At 36.6% G+C, this 24511-nt stretch overlaps 1 protein-coding gene across 8 annotated transcripts in view; it reads right to left on the bottom strand.

Annotated features, from left to right (window-relative positions):
- Positions 1 to 24511, bottom strand: part of ATPCL (ATP-citrate synthase) — a 122614-nt gene that overhangs the window by 50073 nt on the left and 48030 nt on the right. For all 8 annotated transcript variants that reach the window (XM_067128324.1, XM_067128348.1, XM_067128329.1 and 5 more), the window contains exons 4-8: positions 8927 to 9180; positions 8429 to 8687; positions 943 to 1155; positions 462 to 619; positions 30 to 201 (exon numbers count right to left, since the gene is read on the bottom strand). In XM_067128324.1, coding sequence (XP_066984425.1) covers positions 30 to 201; positions 462 to 619; positions 943 to 1155; positions 8429 to 8687; positions 8927 to 9180 — 1056 coding nt within the window. The remainder of the gene's footprint in view (positions 1 to 29; positions 202 to 461; positions 620 to 942; positions 1156 to 8428; positions 8688 to 8926; positions 9181 to 24511) is intronic.

Here is a 24511-nt window from a genome sequence, read left to right as displayed (position 1 = left end):
ATCATTTTTCAAGTCATGAGATAACTTACCGCTGTGTTCTGTCCACCAGGAAGAAGGAAGTTCGCTGTGTGACTTTCTACGACAGGTTCCCTAGGAATTGGCCTCTTTCCCAAAGCCATGGACACAATAGCTGTCATATGGGTTTCATTACCAAATACATGTACTGGAATGCCTAGTGTTTTGCCAACTTCTCGCATAACTCTGGTAAAAGGACAACCAACAGCACAGTCATAAGCTATCTCTATTCAGATATGTGTATTTCCTGTATTCAACAATACTTTTGCATATTTTAAAAGAGCTGACATTTACTGTTGTCCAACTGTTTTGACAATGCATGTGAATGACTTTAATTTCAATGTGGTTATAATTTTCAACAATGATACACAAGTTGTTAAACACACTACTGTACTGTATGTGTAACCAACACATATTAAAATACAGTACCAAAATTTACAACTCACCTCAATCCCTCCTGATAATTTGGCCCAGCACGACGAACAAATATGCTGATTTTTCCTTCAACCAATTTTGCTTGATACTGCTGAAGAGCCCTTACAATACCCTTGAATGTTGCTGCTACATTGGTGAAATTTGCAATTCCACCACCAATTATCAAAATCTGTAAAAGTCATCATTATCTCATTTTTCACATATTCAACATATAATAGGTATCTGTACAATAACATGCTATGTTTACATACAGTACAGTATACATGTAGAGACTTTTGGCCATATTAGTATCAAGTAAATCAAGGTGAACTGCTCTCAGTCATTTAACAATGATGAAAACTCTTTCTGATTATCTGCAGTGAATGTATCTAAACACATTCTACGCTTGTTGAAAAGTTATAATTGGATGACCGTATAAATTAGATAGAATGACTCAATTTTTTAATAAACTATTATAAAAATAAAAATTTCCAGTTGACAAACAGAACATACCTTTCCATCAGGATGGTTCTCCTTGGTCATGAGGGTTAGGATTGTCTTGGCATACTCGTAAGTCTGTTGCTCTGATGGGGCTCCAGAATACTCTCCATAGTTGGCTAGTTCACCAGCACCTCCAAGCTCACAGATTGTGTCAGAATAAATCACAGAAGCTCCACCTCCAGCAACCATTGTCCAGATACGGCCTTTTTCATTTAATATTGTCAGCTGAAAAGAGAACATACATCAGTGCAGTTTCCAGATACAGAGAGGGATGATTAGAGGTAAAACATAACATTCACTTTTCATAATAATAATTTTTGCATTTCACTCCAGTACAAGGGATATTACTTAATTTGCCTTGAGCAGCGTAATGTAGGTTCATGAATATTCCCTTTGGCCAAATCCACATTAGTTTTGTATTTTTACTTCTCATCTGTTCCCTGTGACCCTATTCCACCAGCTGTCCAACTTCCGTAACGCAGGCCTGCTCAATTTTTACCTGACTTGAAAACAAATTCTTTCAGCATCACTAAGTCAAGAGGTGAGAATCAAAGATTTGGCTAAACTACAATATAATAATAAGGATAATAACAATAATATTTTTACATCAAATTTTCCTCATACAGTTACATGTGGTATGAGTTCTTTTTGCTGTCATCTATTTTGTACACCTACTACCTGAACTCCCAATTGGGATAGGGCTCCATCTATGCCTTTTCCCATGATTTCCTGCAGGTCTTCACCCTGCTCTTATTTTACTACCTCACAGTAAATAATACAAGCATGAAATACTGTGCATACATAAAAGTGAATATTTAATGCATTTTCACATCTGATATGGCATGATTACAACAGATGCTACTTGGCTTGATTATGATGAAGCTAATGACTGTTTTCATGCAAGGGTGGAAAACAGGAAGGTGATCACAACTAGTTGGTGATCGTATTCGTCTCGGGCCAGCAACTGGTCACTGATTGATTGTTATACCAACAAGCCAGGCAACTGACTGCACTGGTTGAGGGTGCATTCCTTTGTCCTGCACAACCACCTCACAACTAGCATATGACTCAAGGTCTCCAGAGGGCTGGCTCCTGTGAGTATCTTGTTGGTAAGGCATGGTCTAAATCATGAGTGTCATTGTCTGAAGATGCTGTCATTTGCAAAGGTTTTTGGTTGCTTGCAAGCAATAACAATGATTTTTAGGAAACATTAAGTCAGGGTTTATTTTTCAAAATATATAAGTGGTACTTCAATCATGTGTATATGATTAAAATGGTGCTATTTGAGCAATGCACTGTTATGTCATATCAGCTACTGAGATTAAGTACTTATCAGAGTACTGTATGTATACTCATCCCCCAAACACTATGTCCTCCAAATGTCTCTGGTACTGGCTCAGCTTCAAAAATTTGTTCAAGCCCTCCAGCTGTACAAGATGAGGAGGGGTGCACTCCAGACCTAGCTTGCCCCACACAACAAAATGTGAAAAGATGCCTCTACACTGAAGTCAGTAAGTGATATACCATCTGCTTTATTGAAGCAGCCAATACTTAAACAGGTGCTACCCACCTCACCATATTACAGAAACTACAATTTGGCAATGTTAAAACCCACAAATAAAAATATCCCAAGCCCACTATCAGCTACATTCCAGAACCCTATAACACTTGGGGAAGAACCTGACATGAAATGTACCACCATGCCTACCTAATAAATATAGGTTCCATTCCTCAGCAGGAATTTTGGAGGCTATCAAAGACTCTATTACCAAGTGTACTTGCATCTCTCAACATCAAGTCCTTGTTCACCAATGTAACCATGGATTAAATCACCATGCTATGCTCAACCAGATATATTGGGATGAGACAACACCAAAACTGGCCACCCAGGAAAATGCCCTTAGATCCTTAACCTTTTGATGATCTGTATGAAGAAAGCCCCCTTCATCACCAGCAGGATCTATATATATATACATACTCAAAAAAATGAAGTACCCATGGCATCTCATTCAATGTTTCTCGTCACCAATTTTCATATAGATATTGTCATAGAATATGCCTTCTCCTGTGCACTTGTACTTGCCTCTTACCACAAGTATATTCATGATACTTTATCATAGGTCATGACAAAAAAGAAACATACCAACCAAGGCGGGCTTTTAAAGTGTAGCGTCCTCTGTGTGAAACTAGCATTAACAGAAAGTTCCCTTTATCAATGTTCCTGTATTCAAAGCACAAGAAAAGCAATGGAGGCGTAAACAAAAATGACCAACCTGGGCCCACCTCAACAGAAAGTGAGTGCCCTAAACACTATGAGCAAGGCATCATCACCGCATGTTTCAAAACCACTTCACAATGTTCATCATGGCACTCAGTACATGAGTAACTCAACTGGATAACCCAAGTACTGTACTAGTAAAAAAACATTTTTAGCCTAAGCCATAATATTGATAAGTAATATTTTAAAATCCTTAATAAATGGTGCACAATGTTAATCCCCTCAGGAAAGACATCCCATATTAAAATATTCTAGTGATACATGAACTCCAGGTACTGAGAGGATGAACATGCCATACAAGAAATCATTATGGGATATGTCACACCATCTAATTACTACCAAACAATTGATCTTGTCTATTCATGATGCCCAACCACAGATGCCCATAGCATTTACATTCGTATGACAACACTGTTCATCCTCAAATTGGTTCCATGCCAAGTTCAAGGAGGTGCCATCAAAAGACACTATGAGGAAGCACATAACATTGTACTGACCCAAGAGGACTTGATAGCTACCACATATGCCACAACAGACCCCAGGACACTACCAATTGTCTTTCTTTGAAGCTTGTTCAATTTTTGGACGACCGTAACCTGTTTTTAATTATACGAGATGCCGAGGATGATGGTAGGAAAGCCATACAAGTTCTCAGAAATCTTTATTTAGGCAGCAGTAAACCTAGGATTATAGCCTTATACACGGAGTTGACATCCTTGAAGAAGTCTAAGGAAGAAAGCGTAACTAGGTTATTAAGACCGAAACCGCAGCAAATTATTTGAAGAAACTATTAGCGGTAGCTTACTAATAGCAATGGTTCTCAAAGGGTTACCACAATGTTTAAAATATTTTCAACTGTTATAACCCAGAAGGAGACTACAGTTAGCTTTTGTGAGTTTAAGAAGGCCCTTAGGTGTTACGAAGACACTGAAAGAAGTCTGCAAATTGGCTTATCTACAAGTGAAGACAATGTTATGAAAATTACCGGCAGCAGTAGGCATTCTGGTAGTGGGAGGCCTAATGTATTTTCTTGTTTCTCATGTGGGAAGGTAGGTCACAAGAAACCTGACTGTCCCAATAGACCTAAACAAAAATGGTGTGACTCACAAATCTTGTTCTTGCAATTCAGATTGTAGGACAAATCCAAACCCAAATTTTGCAAAGTTTGTAAATTACAGGCCTAACAGTGATAATGATGACACTTCTCATTCATTTGCTTTCACAGTACAGGATAATTTTTCCACTGATAGCCCTAATAGAAATATGTGACAAAAGGAATTTTAAGAGTTTTGATAAGGATTTTAATTCATCAAATCACTTTATTGAACTTGCTGATAGTAAAACTAATGGTACTGTAAAGGGCAAGGGTGATGCTAATGTGATATTACATGATCATAAAGGTAATTCACACAATGTACAATTAGAGAACGCTTTATGTGTACCATCATACAAACAAGATATATCTTCTGTGCACGCTGCTACAGATAGGTACCATTTTTGACATTGAAAAGAAAGGTAAGTTATATTTCATTAATAATTTAGATTCTCCCAAAATAACTCTCAAACTGTGCAGGAGTGGCATAGAGTTTTAGGTCACTGCAATGTAAAGGATCTTAAATTACCTGAAATTGCTGATGGCATGAAAATTATTAATAAAAGGATTTTGACAAAGGAAAAATCTATTTCTGGAGAGGGGCCCGTGTCACCCGGTGAAATAGTCCATTCAGCACTTATTTCTAGGTAATTCCGTTGCTAGATACCAGAGAAAGCTAAATGAAATGCTGGGTTACTACCCCAGAGCGAGCTCCACTAGATGGAGTCGTGTATGGAAAAGGGTGAACTACAAAAACACGGAACCTTATCCTATAGAGATTCCCAATGTCAAAAGTCCCAACGAGAGAGGTGCCGATACAAGCCCATGCACTACTCGCGGACTGTATACAAGGCAACACTAGCATTCCATGTTAGCACCCACCTCACTAGAATGAAGTTTATCAAGGGAGGGAGAGAATGAAAAACAGGGTGGGTCACCGGGTGACACGGGCCCCTCTCCAGAAATAGATTTTTCCTTTGTCAAAATCCTTTTCTGGATCAGGGTCCCGTGTCACCCGGTGAAATAATAACAGAGAAATAAACATCATTCTCATGCTATTAGACTTAAATAGAAACGTTAAAAACTAGGAGAATTCTACCCTGAACATTAGTAAGGTCCTCTAAGTTCATGTAATGAAAATAATGTAAGTGGTCACCGTCTAAGATCATGAGCTTAGAATAGCACCTGAATAGGCTTGTATTAAGAAAATACTTCCTGCCTAATAGCAGACCCAATGACAGTGCTTGATTGTGATATATGTGCTAAGGGTAAAATGTGTCAATTTAGGAACAGGGATGCAGACAGATGTTCCATTAACCAGCTTGAATTGGTTCACTGTGATTTATCTGGTCCAATAAACCCCATTGCTAGGGAAGGTTTCAAGTACAGTATAAAATTTCTTTTGTTGATGGTTGTTCTGGATTAATTGTTGTGTATTTATTGAAATGCAAAAATGATGCCTAAAAGCGAAGAGAAATTTCTTGCTGACATTTTCTTCATATGATGTAGTAAAACGATTCAGGACTGACAATGGTAAGGAATTTACTTCCATGGGATTTAGGTTACTTCTCATTAAAAATTGTATAAAACATGAATTTTCTACGCCTTACTCGCCACATCAAAACGGCGCAGTGGAAAGGTCATGGCGTTCAATTTTCGACATGGCTAGATGTTTGTTGTTGGAGGCAAAATTGCCAGAGTTTGTGGACCTATGCGGTAAAGACATCCGCATACATTCGAAATACGTGTTATAATTCAAGAACTGCTAAAACACCATATGAGATGATGACCAAACTTAAGCAATATGCATGTGTTTGGTAATATATGCTACGGATATGTTCAAAATAAGAAGCAGCTAGATGCCCGCAGTGAGCAGGGAATATTTTTAGGTTATGACACAGAAAGCCCAGCTTACCTTGTGTACTACCCAGAAAAAAATGATGTCGGAAAGATAAGATGTGTGAAATTTACAGAAAATGCCCAGAGGAAAGAAAAAATCTGAGTGTTTATTAAGACAAGTGTCCATTGTTTACTCCAGCAAGTCATAAAGTTTCAGATTCTCAAGAAGCTGAATGCACTGTCAAAAAGGAAGACAAAAAAAAGGAAGCCTAACCTAGATCAAGTATATGAGAAAAAAGAGCTTGATCAAGTGGTTGCGAAAAAGATTCTAACAGAAGATGTCCTGAAAGAATTTAAGGGACAGGCACAAGCCAGAATATCTAAAGGATTATGACAGTGACTCAGATTTATCTAGTATGGCAAGACTGGCTATAGATTATTGTTATAGGGTTACAGATATGCCTAGAACGTATGACGAAACAATTTCATCTCCTGATGCAACTCATTGGAGGGAGGCCATGCGGGAAGAAGTGAGAGCACTGGAAGAAAATGACACATATGAGCTAACACCTCTACCTGAAGGTCACTCTCCAGTGAGGGGGTAGATGGATCTATACTGTCAAACTAGGGCCTAATAATGATGAAAATTATAAGGCAAGATATGTGGCTAAAGGCTATTCACAAATTCAGGATATAGATTATCAAGAGACCTTTCTCTCCAACAGCCCGCATCACCTCGGTACGAATTTCATTAATGCAGTTTGCTATCCAATACATCACCAAAGGTCAAAACATATAGATATGTTATCATTCTACTGTAGATCTGAAATTCATAGTGGTTATATTGCATTGTTGTATGTGCCTTCAGAAAATAACATTTCTGATATTTTTACAAAACCTGTGTCCAAACAAAAGCTAGGTAAGTTTTCCTTTATAAGAAGCTAGTACTGTATACTGTCGAGTTTAAGTGGGGGTGCTAAGTATAAACTCAAGATTTACAATATGTCATATTACTAAAGGTATCAAAGTTTATTTAGCTTCACCATTTATCTTTACGTTACCCATTTTCTATGTTTATCACTAGCGCCTCTGCTGGCGAAGTATGGTGCTTTGGCCAGTGATATAATTATCGACCTTTTCACTGAAGCATCCTCCTCATCCCACCGTCATGGCTACCTCATCTCAACATCATCAATAAAGGGATAAAAGAAACGAAAGGCTATATTATACACTAAACTGTGCTGCAGCCATTATTTTTAACAATATAAGTCTAAGGGTGGGCCTCCTTCCCAAGTACTGTATTCTTAATACAGGACAAAATTCATTTGTGAATGCTGCACATATTTAATATTTATTCATTCCCAACCGCCAAAAAATGTGTCCGTGAGAGAAATATAAGCAACAAACTAAATGTAACAAGAAGATTCAATTAGCAGACATATTCAAATTTTAAATGCTAACCAAAACCATTTTCATAGCTGCTGTGGAACCAAACCTACCTTATAACAAAAGCTCTTCTCAAAACACAATATCAAATGGTCCATTCATTTTCTATATTTGACACACACAATTCTCCTTATTTCATATTATTATCTTTGAATTATTCAGATATCATAACCAACTCACCACAAATTTTTTCTTTAATTAAAAAGGCAACATACCCTAAGATCTATTTCAAAACTGAATAAATAAAAATATATTCGCTTTCTTATGGCTAATTCTGCACTTCAAGTGTTAATCACCTTCCATTATTTGTTCATAAAAATACAGTGCTCTCTGTACTACTCTAACGCTAACTAGCCATCCAAATCTTACTTCTTCAGTATAGTGTGCTTGAGTAAATCTGTAAGTATTGTATCTTCAAGAGGGATTGACAACCAAAGTTCTACTCAAATAAAATCTTTCAGATTTACACATGCATTCTCCTATAACTCTCTTTTTTTTACCATCTCTGAGGTCCTCCTCTATATCCACTCACAATAAAAAACCCTATAGTTTCCTTATAAATTGGATTAACCTTACAAACACCTTAAATAACTTTCTTCAACTACTTTCCAATGAAGATAATGGTCACTTCAAACCCTTGAAACCAACATGATAGTAAATGATGGCTGTTCATCCCTTTGATTTGCTGTAACCACTGCCCTCCTATTTCCTCAGAATTTTAGAGTAATATATTTGTTTTCAATACTCATTCTACGTCGCAAAAATAAAAGATTGTATTTGTAAAAACATGGGCATAACATATGTGCATGCTAAACATCCTAAAACTACGAACAAATGAATACCTTCAATGATGCACCACTTTTGGCGTCTAAGTCTGCAATGTAAGCTTCTTCGGCAAGTGCATCTCGGCCGAATGGTGGAGGGTAGTCAACCTCCCCCCACTTGGATTTGCACATGAATTCAGCAGTGGCATCCAATTTGGCTGCAAGATCCAGGATGTAAACATTTTCAGAAGTGATAACCAGAGGGTTTATTTCTAGGTATGTGAAATACAAATCAACGTACTGGTCGTATAAGGCTTTAATAAAGGCCGCAGCTTTTCTGTTGGAAAAAATGAGAGAAGAAAAGATCATAAGAAATAAACTGAGATCACTATAACTATATAAATTTTATTCTTTATCATTTCACAATTACAAATTAAAAAAAAATTTGTAAAGAATGTGACAGCTGGCTCTTCAATACAGTTAAATATGAGTTTTGATGTGATAAAAAATTAATTGCCTATCATTTACTAGCGCCTAAAAGTATTGTATAAAATACCATCAGTAGAATCAACTTACTCTTTGCGTGGGCTATCAACATGGGTTAACAACTTTTCCATAATCTCATCTTCACTGGGAGTTTCTTCAATTGGAACATCAAGCTTGAGAGCCTTAGCATCGACATCACCAATGTCGACGCCTCCCTCATGAGTGAAGAGGATAGTATCTCCGTTGCGGTGTGAAAATATACAGACATAAGCTTCATCACCTTGATCATGAGGAAGGAAGGGTTCAATGATGAAGTGGCGAAGTTTTCCAACAGCTTTGCCAACCTGTGAAAAATGTAGCTTTGCATTAATATAACTTCAGCTGACAATTTAACTTGCGTTACAGGAATATAAGATGTTTTACTAAGTATCCAAGGACAACATTACATGAGTCATCAACTTTTATATATTTTCTTGAAGCAGGTACTCCATACAAACAAATACGCACAAATGTACAACCATAAACCTGTTCTTGCCTTATGCTCTTAGTTGTTAATTAATATAATTCTATCAATTAATAACAATAAAACAAAATAAATTCTCTCTGCATTTCCATCAATAATACAAAGCACAATTAATATACACTCTATCCACCTATGTAAAATTTCACTTTATATATATATATATATATATATATATATATATATATATATATATATATATATATATATATATATATATATATATATATATATATATATATATATATATATATATATATATATATATATATATATATATATATATATATTACATCATTCAAAACATACTTTACATACATCCAGTTCATTTCGTTCGCCAAAGAACTTATTATTTTTGATATATATAAATATTTTTATTATCAGACTATATATTGTTATGACCATACGGATATCATTTATGAAAGAATGCAAAATATAAACATTTTAAAAATTATATTATATATAAAAATAAGTTTGAAATATATAAAGTTTGAATCCAAAAGTTAAGGACGTACTAACATATATCTAATATTTATTGCTGAAATATAGAATTTCTATATATATATATCTCATCTATACGTCACATATAGAATGAGGAAGGGGGTTATAGTCAATAACTTGGGTAGATAAGATGGAAAACAGGCTAACTCACAACACCTTAATCTTTAAAGTCGTCGATTTGCAGCATTAGGAGGTTCATTTCAGGGTAACTGACAAAGAACTTATTCTTTTGATATACAAGGAAATGCATTTTTATTATCAGACTACAGTATTGTTATTGACCATTTATCCTACTAAAATATCATTTTTGTAACTGTTTTTAAACCTAAATACAAAAAATAAAGGTTAAACGATTTTCAAAATATATAGACTAAATAATCCACTAAAGTACCCTTAATGAAAAGTTTTATTCATACTATTATGCATAGGAAAAATCTGACGCAAATCGCAGCTGCAACTGCTCTAAGGACTACAAGTTTATTTCCACAGATCTATGTTAACAAATCCCAGGTGAAAATAGTAATTTTTACAAATGTTGATAGTCTTGTAAATCTAATGACGTCTCATATGAGAATGAGGTCAAGGGAAGAATTCCAGTAAAGGGGGAGTCAATTCAACTTGGGTCAGATAAGATGGATCAAACTAACCTAACCGACAACACCTTAATCTTTAAAGTCATCAGACCCACCAACCACATTAGATGGTTGGGTGAGGTAACTGCTCAAGACAGGGCCACATGCAAAGGCTATAACATGTTTTGGAGAGTGCTGCAAAACTTTCTGAGAGGGCATACATGTGAAAAATGCTGCATAACAATAACAATTACATATCAGCACAGCCTTCTCCCTTTTCTAAACTGGCAGTGTTCTTTCCCAAACTTTTTGAGAGAGCATACATTTGAAAAATGCTGCATAACTATTACATATCCGCACACTCATTTACCTTGACTAAACCTAATGTTCTTTTCCATATCTACTGTTTTTTCTCCTAAATCTTGCCATAATTCTTGTTGGGATTAAATCATGTCATTTCCAAAATCTTGTTGGGATACTAAATAATCCACTTCCATAATTCTTTATCTCATGAAAAGTTTTATTCAGGTACTAAATTATGCATACGGAAAATTGCTGACGCAAATTTTCAAAATTGTTTTGCAACATTTCATTTGTTACATAGTTCTGAAACTGTTTTTATTTTTATCCAGATATAATTGTTAAGAACTTATTTCATTAAATATTAAAATTTTTAATTTTTGATAGTCTTGTAAATTTTAATATTTTAATAATAACATATTGCACAAGACAAATCAACAAGGGCAGGATTTCAAACGAAGAATACTCCAGTAAAGGGAAAGGGGATTCAACTCCTCGAGTCAATCAAACTATATCAAGCTAACCATAAGCCGACATGGGCTCTTGTATACATATATACATATACATATGTAAATGTATCAAACCCACCAACCACAACAGATGTTGTATATATATATGCTGCATAGCTCAAGATATATTGCCACATGCATTTTATATGGCTATAACATGTTTTGGAGCTGACCAGTCCATTTTGGATTTCTGATGGGTTTTGATGATAAAAATTCTGTTTAAAAACTAACAATTAAATATTCAAAACAGCCAAATAAAGTACTCTAGAGTAAACAATGATGAAAATTCTTTAAAACTTTTATTGAATTGCATACATTTGAAAATGCTGCATAACCAATAGGTCATTCAGCAGCTCGGAAATTGACAGTAAAAGTTTGAAAGGTGTGAAACCAGGAGTGTTCTTCCCTATGAATCCATTGTTAGGTCACTTCTTGTAAGATGGAAGAAAAGTCTTGCCATAATTCTTGTTGGGATACTAAATCATGTCATGTTCCATAATTCTTGTTGGGATACTAAATCATGTCATGTTCCATAATTCTTGTATCCTCGAAAGGGAGTGACAAAGTCATCTATTGTTTAGGTAAATCCCAAGACAAGATTATGCTCTGTTCGAGATTGCTGGGCTAATTTATTCTTAAAATTTTCACGTGTGTATGAATATGCAGTGTTGGAATATGTACAAATAGATGCATGTGTAAGTATATACGTATATTTATATACATACACACATGTATGTATGTATATCCAATGTTAAAGAGAGTATATATTTATATACATACACACATGTATATATATATATTCAATGTTATATATATATATACTTATATATATATATATATATATATATATATATATATGTGCGTGTGTATTTATATATGTATGTATGTATACATACATCAACACTGAATATTATATTATATATATATATATATATATATATATATATATATATATATATATATATATATATATATATATACACATTTGTAAGATTGGTCAAACCCAGAATAATTCCTAAAGAACACAAGTAAACAATTAAAACTTGTGGTAAACTAACGTTTGTACGGCTTCTGAACATTCGTGACCCCGCAGAAATGTAAAGGAGAAAGTATCAGACACAATCAAACTGATAATCATTCTTGTCAATTATAATTATTCATCACGTGTACATATAAATACGGAAAACATTTGTGCAAGACAATGGGTTTGGAAAAGTCAAGACAAACTTGAAGTTAAACGATGTGTTAGCAGCAACTGCAGGTGTCGGAATATATGTGCATGTAACAATTATTAGTGTAAAGCAGCTTAACCACTGCCTTAATACCAACAAGCAAGAGAGTGCGTGCAAGATGAGAATGACGCGGTGTTTGTACAGGTGTCTGATGGCATTTGTGTTAATAAGGTGAAGTAAATAAATCAGGTGTTTCCGACATGTGCCAGTGGCCTTCAAAACTTTTCAACGCGTGGAATGTTAAAACCATACGACTTCTTGGCTTCAATGCGCAATTTCATATGATATTTACAAGTACTCGCGCACATGAAAGCCGAAGTACTGTAATAAGAATTCTCAAATCTCGCGTTAAAAATGCTGGTTAAAACATAAAACTCGTCCAAATGTTTGAAAATGCCTGGGAACTGTTGCATTTTTGAATTTTCAGACATGATGCCGATTACTTTAGCAGTGAATCATACAGAAGAGGAAGAGAGAGAGAGAGAGAGAGAGAGAGAGAGAGAGAGAGAGAGAGAGAGAACAAATGTTAACTGTTACAGGAGAGAGAAGCAAAAGGCATTCCTTCGGTGATGATCGTATCATATAATCTTCACTGAACATAAAGGCTTCATGGCAACTACGAATTCCTAGGAAAAGGCTCGTTAACAGTGAGCTGGCTGTGTTTGCAGTATCGAATAATCTTCATCCAACAGAGAAGTCTGCACGCAAACCCACACCAAATGAAACAGGCTGCACGGAATCGGCAGTCCAAGGGTCAATCCTTTCCTTTGATGCACGGCTACTTTAATGACAAGGTGACCTTTAACCTTACCGGTCAGGGCGATACCGATTGCCTAATAATGAACAGGAATCTCAGCTGCCTTATTTGATGTTAAAATATTCATACAATTCCTTCGTTGGCTCCGCGAGAGATATTTAGTTATGGTCTTATTTTGTCTCTTCGTCTATGCTTTTATTTTTGTTATCTTCATTCGCTCCTAGATCGCGTTAGCAACTTTCTACTCAAACTCCAGAAGAAGGTGAAAGCCAGGAACGCAGGTTCTTCAAGCAGTGGAAAAATAACCATCTAAAAATGGAACGAGGGTTGATCGATTCATTTCTGTAAATCGGTGACACCAAAAGTATGGCCATCGAAAAATGGATTCTAAATTAAAAAAAGTTAAAAAAACAACTGACCAACTAATTCAAGATAATCTCTCAATCCTAAAGCTTTGGTAAAATCGTGCCAATGTAAATGGTACCTAGTCAAACAGGCCAATTTCAGTTGAATACCAACAGAACAATGTTGCATCCTATAGGGGCTAACTACGAAAACTCATTATTTCTATGCGGAGAGTATACAGGCAGATGTTAATCAAAATATGTGCTCTCAATTCAACGTCGGTACTTCAAGACTGCCTTATGATTCATTAGCGATCTAAAACCCTGATCTCTGAACCTCACCTGAGAGAAGTTCTCATGGAAACATGACAGATACACAGCACACACGAGACATCTCAAGAGGGTCGCTAAGATGAGTCAATGTGACTTGATGAAAAGACTCGTCAAATCAACACCACAGGGAAAGAATCTCCACATGTCATCACACGTCACTTTATAATCAATACTCCAAACTTCAATTTAAAAAATGAAGACAAAACTATAAGAACCATGCAATAAACATTATTGTTCACTAATAAAGAATGAAATTATATTACATAATTACGGTATCAAACAGCCAAAGTTAAATAAATGTTGCTACACAATGAGTGATGCAATTTTTCAGAAGTTGAATGACAATATAATCGTGAATATTTATATTCGTTACATACTCTAAACAACTGACGTCAAACAGTCGTATAAAGAACAAGGAATTCCCCAAGATTGCGCCTTGAGGAGAAATTATGTTATATGACACATGATGTTGCAGACGAAAAGATCGGGAATAGGTATAATTAATATATACATATATCTATACCTATTCCCGATCTTTTCGCCTGCAGAATCATGTCATAACACGATTTTTCCTCAAGGCGCAATCTTGGGGAGTTCCTTGTTCTTTATACGACTGTTTGAAGTCAGTTGTTTAGAGTACGTAACGAATATAAATATTCACGATTATAGTGTCATTCAACTTCTGAAAAACTGCATCCCTCATTGTGTAGCAACACACACACACACACAACGTCGCCACGCAGATGAAAATGATGCTCCAATAAGAGACACCTGTCAATCCCTTACGGGTTCTCCACCCGGCTCCCAAAGTAGCGGTAGCAAGGGATATCGATAGTAGCACAAAAGGGCGTTCCGCTGCGGTTCCAAAGAAGCGGGAGATATCGATAGACAGAGAGAGAGAGAGAGAGATTCTACGCCCTTCTTCCCAGGCTCGGTGGTCGTGCCGTGTCATCGACGTCGCCTGGATACACGGTGGGCGGCCAGGGGTGTTCTCCTTTCTCCAAAGGGCGTGGTGGGACTCTACCGTAGTCCGTGGTAGTATTGATTCATCTCCTCCCTTCTGCCACGCCTACGCGATACCTCGATCTCTCTCTCTCTCTCTCTCTCTCTCTCTCTCTCTCTCTTCACACAAACACACACCCCCACCCCCCCCCTCCTTCCACGTCAGTTGTCCTGGTGATATTCCGTATCACGCAAGCACTCTCTCGATTTTCATGAGTTATGTAATATACACTTCCTGCTCTATCCATTTATTTGGTTATTGCAGAAATACTAGAAATAAACACGGTAACAATACAAATACTAGTGCATGCAGCATGTATTTACTTTCGTAAATTACGCTCGCATTCAACTCTTCCCCTTGACCCTGACATTGGCTTATCTAAAAATCGAAATGATATCCTGCCCCCCGTAGCACGTTGCTATTAAAACCCTCAAGAAGAACACTCCATCTGGAAAGGGAGTAACTAACTAGAGTACGTTCACTATTTAGTTATTTGAACTCAATCTTTTCTTCCCGTCTTTCTACTTTCATTTCCGTCTTACGTTACATAACAGTATCGGGCAGCAGTTAATTCGGCTGTGCGGACGATAATATTCATTCTTCAAAGTTTATCAGTCTTCAAAAATTAATTGCATTTCTTATTTGTAATAGTGCTCTTTAACTAATAGACGCTTATTATTAAAAATACATCATTTTCAGAGATATGACATTTTATTACCATTCAAATCAAGCATTTACGATCGGTATTCATAAGATTGTTTTTACAACGCAATCACTTAACCAGGCAAACCAAGCGCAATCGACGTGATCTTTATAAACGATGCTACCTAAACAAATGCTCATTTCATGAGGGCGAGTTTTAAGGACCCCCGAAGGAAATCTAAATCCTTAAACTTTCAATTCAATTCTGAGGATACAATGGCGCCTCAGAAACAAAGGTCACCGGCCTACGGATATAGAAAGCGAGACTCAGAAAAGTGAAACCAGAAAGGAATTCTAAATATGCTCAGCTTTTTACTGAAGGAACGGTGTTGACTACTTATCCTTAATTCCTGGATTCCACAGCGCCTTCAACCACAGATATTCCATGGACATGAGACGTTTTAAGTAGAGCCTAAACATTTATTTATGAGTTATAAAAATGGTGTTTACAAAATCTTGATGAATTTCGTGTAATATTAAAAGGTCTATTATCATTATTGCTAATATTATTCGTAGTAATACTAGTAGTAATATGTATCGTATCAGTAACCAAATCCAGATTCATATTGAGTACAACTACGTACAAAAAATTAGAATTTACAAAAGATGATTCATCAGTTAACACCAACGGATCGGCTGAACAGAAAGGCTACAAGCCTCCACGAGATCTACAGATCTTCAACCGCTGCAAGAAAAGGCCGGCGAAGTAGGCCGACGGAAAAAGTAAAAAAAAAAAAAAAAAGTTTGAGCCTACAAAGGTTCCGAAGGGGAATATAGGTGGGCGTGTTCTGGAGTAGAGATGGGGAACGGGCAGGGGAGGCCTGTTAAATGGCTTGGGCGTGGGAGGGGCCCAGGTGAGGCGGATAGATGAGGAAGGTGGTTGGTGGGTGTGTCCCTCCCTCCGCAATCAATATTCTCCCCTCCCCTCAGCCTGGGCTAGAGGTGGCGAGGAGTGACGGGAAGAGACACACGTACAGAGTCATGCCAAGGCATCCACGTTTTCAAGATAAATTCTGTCATCGAGAGAGTCTCTCTTTTGTTAAAATCCCAGGGTCCAGTGTTTTGCTTATCCGTAAATGGGCAAACAGCGGAAGATTAAGGCCAAACAATTTCTCTCAATCAATGAACGTGTCTATTTTCGTTGTCTCTTCTTTTTAAGTGACGCGATTTCCTCACAAGGCAAAGAGAGACAATAAGATGCAAACAGAGAGCAACATTCAATTTTTAAATCGGCACCTCCAGACACATTCCTCCGTTTACCTTTAGTTCTTTCAATGTTTGGAGTAATGTCGTCACAGAAAACACTGGACAGCAAAATAATAAGATAACTCTGAATTCGACCGAATTTCGAAACTGGTACAAAGGTTTAACTGTGCTATACGTATACTTATGCAAAACTACTTCTCTTCCAATACTAGTACTACAAACATGCTTCCTAATGATGGAGAGAGAGAGAGAGAGAGAGAGAGAGAGAGAGAGAGAGAGAGAGAGAGAGAGAGAGAGAGAGAGACGAATGTGACCTTGGGGAATGCTGCAAGAAGATTAAGAGGGGAAACGACATGCCCTACATCTATGGTGGAAATCAATACAGGTGAAGCATAAGTCTTCACTTGTGTCTGACATCCTCTCCAACTCCTGAATGAATTATGAACGCTGGCTCTTATTACGCCAAACATTACGAGGAAGAACCGCTCACGCACTAAATGAAGCAGCTGAGCTACCTATGCCTTGGACAGATATTTAATTTATATCATTTTTAATAATATAAATTACCTACAAACTATTTTTAAAATTACCAGATTTGGTTAAAATATTAAACTAATCGTTCATAGGGTCATATAACTGGCACTGGCATTTCGATGACCTTTTCAATATAAATACAATACTTCATGTGATATTGCATAACGCAAAATAGACAAACATTTCAGCATGGTACGCAATTTGCGCTGACATTACTCTGACTATACTACTTGTTTAAAATCTAAGATATCGAATTTACTTGCAAATCAAAATGACACAGGGAACACGAACATAGTTTTTATTGATCAAGAATAAGAACACACGCGGGAGAAACAAACACAATCACGCACATTGATGAACGGTCAGCAAATAGAAAACTAATTTGCTGAAGAGTATCTGAAAATCAACAAGCGACTCTCGTTGTGTGCTTAACATAAATACTCTGGATCTGAAAACATGTAACTGCAAATGGAAATGTGCAAGTAATTCATCAACACATACAATAATTTGTTGCATTTTATACACATAGGCTATATGTAAAAAATATATATATATATACAGTATATATATATAATATATATATATACATAATTTTATATATATATATATATATATATATATATATATATATATATATATATATATATATATATATATATATATATATATATATATATATATATATATATATATATATATATATATATATATATATATATATATATATATATATATATAATTGGCCGACGGAACACATCCACACAGTTCATTCCCAATCTCCATCACGAACGGGAAAAGAAGACCGTCACCCAACTGACGGGAAAAGAAAATAAGACTTGCCGGCTTTCTCATTCCGGTCAACCATAAGGACATCGATTTGCAGAGGTCCCTCTTCTATGGAAATCCCCCGGGGCGCCTCCTTTAACCAAGTCACGCACGACACCAAAAGCAATCGTTCGCCAAAAGAAAGTTTAGAATACCTGTTTTCGTGTTGGTTCGCGAAGGAAATATAATTATTATTATTCAGTAGACGAATCCTATTCATGTGGAACAAGCCCACAGGGGCCACTGACTTGAAATTCAAGCTTCCAAAGACGTTGTTGTTCAACTGAAAGAAGTACCAAAAGGTAATACGGAATACAAAAAGAGATAATTTATCAGAACAGAAAAAATTACCCAATTAAACAATAAATTCTATTTTTTTGAGCGATGTTCCGGGAAAAAATGAAAGGCTGCCACAACATGCGACAGCCACTGTTTCCAAGGAATAAATAAGCTTTAAAGAAGATGAGCGGAATTGTGTGGGAATACGCAGAACGGATGGATATGCTGTGGTAATGTTCTCGTCAAGCCGAGCTCGTCACAAGCGAAAACTCTTCTCTTCCCAATGAGAGGAGCTTAGCAACTTCTGGTATGCTGACTGCATGATCAATCCATATTCCGTATAGCATTCAACTAAAAAATTTCACCCTGTACAATATAAGTATATATACACATCCACACAGCATAAATACATACACACACATATATGGCTTTCTAGTGACAAGCGTATTCAAAAAAAGCGCGAAGAATTCGAGAAAGTTAAGAGGGCATTGTGGCTATTACAATTACATATGTATCTGGTAAAAAGCGACCAGTAGATTCTACATGTGTGAGTATATATATATATATATATATATATATATATATATATATATATATATATATATATATATATATATATATATGTGTGTGTGTGTGTGTGTGTGTGTGTGTGTGTGTGTGTGTGTGTGAGTGATACTCACAAATTTAAACTTTTACTCTATATATTCACACACACACACCAAACTAACACAGTGCAAGTCCTTGCGGCTGTCGTGCAGACTGGCTTAGTAAGTGGTCTTGAATTGATCCGCTCTGAATAGGCGAATATATCTTTCTCTACAAACCATAGAAACTGTTACTTTATTCTAACTCGGCTCTAGATTTATTCCCAGATCACTCCTCTTTTTACACTCCATTCGACTGAACCAGAAGGCGGATCACTGTGCACACAGTTGAAATACGGTAGCTAAAATCAAATGTGGAATGCATTAAACCCAAACTGCTCTTTCCAAGGTCGAGATCTCATTTTCGTTGATTTCATCCAGTTAGATTTTTTTAGGAAATGACAAACAGCGCGGGAAACCTGGTGCGCTTATCTAGGCTAGGCCTAACGAGAACGAGAAGCGTCGAGAGAGACCGGACCATAAATCTGAACGACTGACCTTATTCCGGGGCCGTAGGAGCCTTTCCATAGGCAAAATACTTTCGGGGAGAGAATGTCAGAGCTTGGTGGTCGAGGGGAGAAATCAATCTGAACTACGAAAACTGGAAAGTCATCGTTATAATTAAAACGAAAATGACCTATTTAATTATACAAAATTATGAACGTAACGAATGAGCAAGTGTTACTATGTTTTTTTAGCGATTTATCGATAAAGCCTAAATAAACAATTCTAAATGTTCGTTAACACCTAAGTGCATCTCTTCAACAAGTGTAATAAATAATGTCAACGTCAAAAATTACTTTTGTACACAGGGGTCTAAAACAACCAAGATGTCCACGTAACAGGTGTTGCCACACATCTGGAGCGAATCCATAAATAAAAAAACAAGTGTCAAGGCAATAAATAAGGAGGACGGAGATAAATCGTCTCTGACTCTACCATGCCATTAGGTACCAATAAATTATATTTAATAATTTTCACGACATTTTTTTGGTCACATACAGGCTTACAAAATTAAAAGAGAGCAAGATATATACCATTACAGACAGCATATCTTGCTCATGGCCACTAACGCAGGACCCCATGCTTATGAATGTATGAATTTTACTGTACATGGGAAAATGAATACATGTATATATATATATATATATATATATATATATATATATATATATATATATATATATATATATATATATATATGATATGACGCATTTACACTGTTAAACGTTCGTTAGGGAGGGAGATGGTTTCCTCGCCACACGACGCCAAGCACCGAGCTGACTTCTGCCTAATCAAACTATTTACCGCCAAGCTTCGTCAAATTTTGTTCACCCGTGCTTGATAATATCTCATGATTCACACAAGATCCCTCAGATACGGGTGAATACGCATGAAAGGAACAGTATGAAATAAAGGAGAAGAAAAAACAAGGAAATAGAGCACATGGTCAGACCACCTGGCAAGGCCTTTCCAAGTTACGTAAGTAAATTGACGACGAAACAGGTTCACGCCTGGTTGTATTCAGCAGTGTGATGACTAGGACTGATGTACAGTACTTTACTTCTATGACAGAATATTAATAAATGATAAAATAATGTATAAGAAGAATCAATCAAATGAATGGGTAAATACGAACATGGTCATAATTCTGAAAATAATTCACCAATTTCTCATCTTTACCGAAAGTCGTCTGGTTTCATTATCGAACAGTAATTTAGTACATCTGCCTGAATACATAATTAAAATTTTCCAATAATTGCTCATTTAACTTTCATAACCCAATAATTCAAAGATATTTTTCATAAAACGTGTCATTTAACTGTCATAAACTAGCACTGAGACGATTTTTACAACGTCTCTGTACTTTTGCTTTTTCCATATAATAATGATCTTAGGAGGCGTAAAACAAATTTAATATTTGCAAAATCTACCGAAACATTTCTTTCCCTTACACGCATATGTGTATATATATTATATATAATTATTCATATATATACATTTCTGATTTACATCTCGACCGAACCCAGGTCTTTCAACTGAAAGGCAAGATCGCTGCCTACCGAACCATACAAGTCATGAAAGAAGTTGGAACCTCATTGCCACTGTACCTATGATAAAAGAAGTTGGAACCTAAGCCTTTCAATTGAAAGACCTGGGTTCGAGCTCGATGTGAGCCAGAAATTTATTTCTGTGCCACACGTGATTGCGTGTTGACTAATTCTACGAGTATATGTATATATATATATATATATATATATATATATATATATATATATATATATATATATATATATATATATATTGTTCTCCCACGAAATAAAATACAGTGATCATGGCAACAGTCACACTAAATGATGCATTGTGGATGAAACCCCTGTGCAGAAAGCTTCCACTAAACTACCAGCTTTTTGCGCCAACATAAATGGTTAACCAGCAGCGCATTGCACACACACGCGCGCACACACATACACTCATTTCCAGGATGTCCATTTCTCTCCTTTTCCATACATACTTCGGTCTTCCTTCCCTACTTCCTCCCCACACTTCCAGATTGTATTCTTTTGTCACAAACCTAACTCTCCACATGTCAGAACCATGTCAAAACACTTACCTAAGCTAAACCTTTTACCATCCCGGCATGTCTCCTCATTTCTCACTCTTACTATTTTGCTTATACCACAAAAACTTGGTAAGCAATTATCTCTACAGTTTCCTCTTTCTTTGTCTCATTCGCATTCAACATCCATACTTCACTTACAAAGAGAGAGTTAGTTCAGAAATCACCTTGAGCACTTCAACCTTACCTTCCACAGACACCCGAAGTTTCCTGTCTTTTCCACAAATCCTATTTTTCTTGCTTCACCCACTTTGTGACTGTTCTCTTCTCTCATCCTACCGTCATTCAAATTCTTTACTCCCAATTACTGATAAGAATCTACTGCTCCAATTTTCTTGTCATCTTTCTCCTTTTTCAAACGTTTCCCAACTCTCTCACTATTCACTACAGCTTCTCTTCTCTATCCCAAATCAGTGCTAAATCGCAGTGAACATCAGCCATTCGACACTATTTACAACCCCTTACCTTATTTCAGTAACTGCACCTATATCTAAATCGCATGACTCCATCATCTAGATACAAAACAGCCACAGACTAATGACACCTCTCAGACCCATTTTTACAACAAACGGTTATTTTCCTGCTTGTATAGTCTAACACATGTTTAAAAAAATCTTTATTGTTCTATTGTTCTCAACAAAGTACCCTCTATACTATACATTCACAGCCTCCATGCTGCCTCCCGGTTATACTATCATACACTTTCCGTGGGTCCACGTGTGCCCCATACAGCTTTTCTTGGTCTACACCCCTTTTCCCTCTCTAAAACCACACTGTCTTTCCCCTGTCAAACCTGTCACCTGTCTCACCGTACACCTCTGTATATTCAGCAAAGTTATTCCCCTGGAATTTTTAGTCTCTTCTGTCACCTGCGTCCTTGAACAGAGGAAAAGTCATTCCTCTTACCCATTCCTTTGGAACCTTTTCCTGTCCAGACATACTTTTCACATCCTTGTCATCCACTCAACCAATATTCACTAATGCACCGTAACATCTCACTTGTAGTCCCACCAACTCCTGGCGTCTCTCCATTTTCAGAGCCTTAAACTGTCCTCCTTACGTCCTCAACAGTTTATTCCGTAAGCATTCTCCAACTTTACCTATCTTGTTGAACTCGGGTGTCATTCAGCTTTGCCTATTTACTATCTTCCACTATAAACAAATCCCCAAAATACTCACTCCACCAGCCAAGGACTTTTTATATATATATATATATATATATATATATATATATATATATATATATATATATATATATATATATATATATACAATGTGAGTGTGTATGCATACACAAGAATGTTCCCCTTATTAGTGGTGGCTCAGGATGATGTTAACCTCGCTCCTCTCATAAAAGTCTTTTGAGATTTGAGATGAAGCTGAGAACACCAAACACTTCTACACCCTAACTGAGACCCATCGCAGTCGGCTAATTATTGCGTACCTAATTTACCAGCGTAACCACATCGATCTCGGGGCTACGGTTGGTGAGGTGAGACTTCTACCTGTGTTAATCTTAATTTCAATACTAAAAAAAAACTGAATACGAAACAAACCAAGACAATGCCATAAAATTTTACAGTACAACCCTTTAACATACTGTATAATATACCAAGAATTAAAACCCATAAAACCCACATAGCATTCCATCAACACAACGGGCTTCCTCCCTCCTATATTTAGGATCCGTGGAGGTTCGAGAGGCACACTTAGGAGCAGGATTCCTAGCGGTATCGCTGTCAACCGCTCAGCCGCGGATGCAAAAACCAGACGGGCAAGACAGTTACCGGTGCGTGCATGAGTACGTGCGTGTTTGACTCTTTCCAACTTGCAAGGCGGCCAACTTCTGTTGTCTTCTAGACTGAGCAGAGAACAACACGCTTTGCAACTTTGCGATCAACGGCCTCATAATTTGGTCTTAAGTATTTGAATCGCCGTTTAGATATATATCGATGTAATATATATGAATAGATGCCACTGACATTCTGAACACACACACACACACACTATATATATATATATATATATATATATATATATATATATATATATACACACATAAATTGTAGTTCTATTCTTCTAAACATGTTAAATTTAACATGATTCACAAAATGGTTCCCTTCATGAAGACTGGCTTCTCGTTTCCATCTAGGTTAGAACCACTCTTCCCCATTCACACCACCTTCCCCTCTTCCTTCTGCAGTCTCGACTTGATAAGGAAACTCAGTGCCATTTGCATCGGCTTTCATGTGAAAAAGAATTCAAGTGCAGATTTCACTCGAAACTTCCCAAGACTTCCTGGCGATTAGCCAAGACTACGCCTCACTTCAAGTTCAAGTCCAAGTCTGTGCTTCTCTGTTAGCTCTGCTGAAAGCGTGACTGCGACACTTCTACACTCACTTGCTTGACAAGCATCAACACCCACAGACAAACTCGTTTGTTCCACAAAGAGATACCCTTTCTCAGACTACTGTTCCTCAGACTACTGTTCCTTCTGTGAAATAAGTACACGAACTGAAAAGCAAAACATGAAAATTCTGTTATTAAACCTATTTACATGTTTGCTCTAAGTTTATGTGATTTCTTCTTGAGGGTTTTAAACATTTGCAAGCATGTATTACAAAGCCATTCTGCGGCCATTGTGTTTACCCATCCTTGGTCGGGACGACAACGTATTAATCGATTTAACTAACTTTTCTTTTCATTCAATGAAGAAGTTAACTCCGACGGACTGGAAAGAAACAGCTGCTCAAGTCAGATCACAAATACTCCTTTTTTTTTTTTTAAGATAAAA

The sequence above is a fragment of the Macrobrachium rosenbergii genome, chromosome 3 (genome assembly GCF_040412425.1).
Source record: "Macrobrachium rosenbergii isolate ZJJX-2024 chromosome 3, ASM4041242v1, whole genome shotgun sequence".
NCBI lineage: Eukaryota > Metazoa > Arthropoda > Malacostraca > Decapoda > Palaemonidae > Macrobrachium > Macrobrachium rosenbergii.
This window is presented reverse-complemented; position numbering and strand designations above follow the sequence as displayed.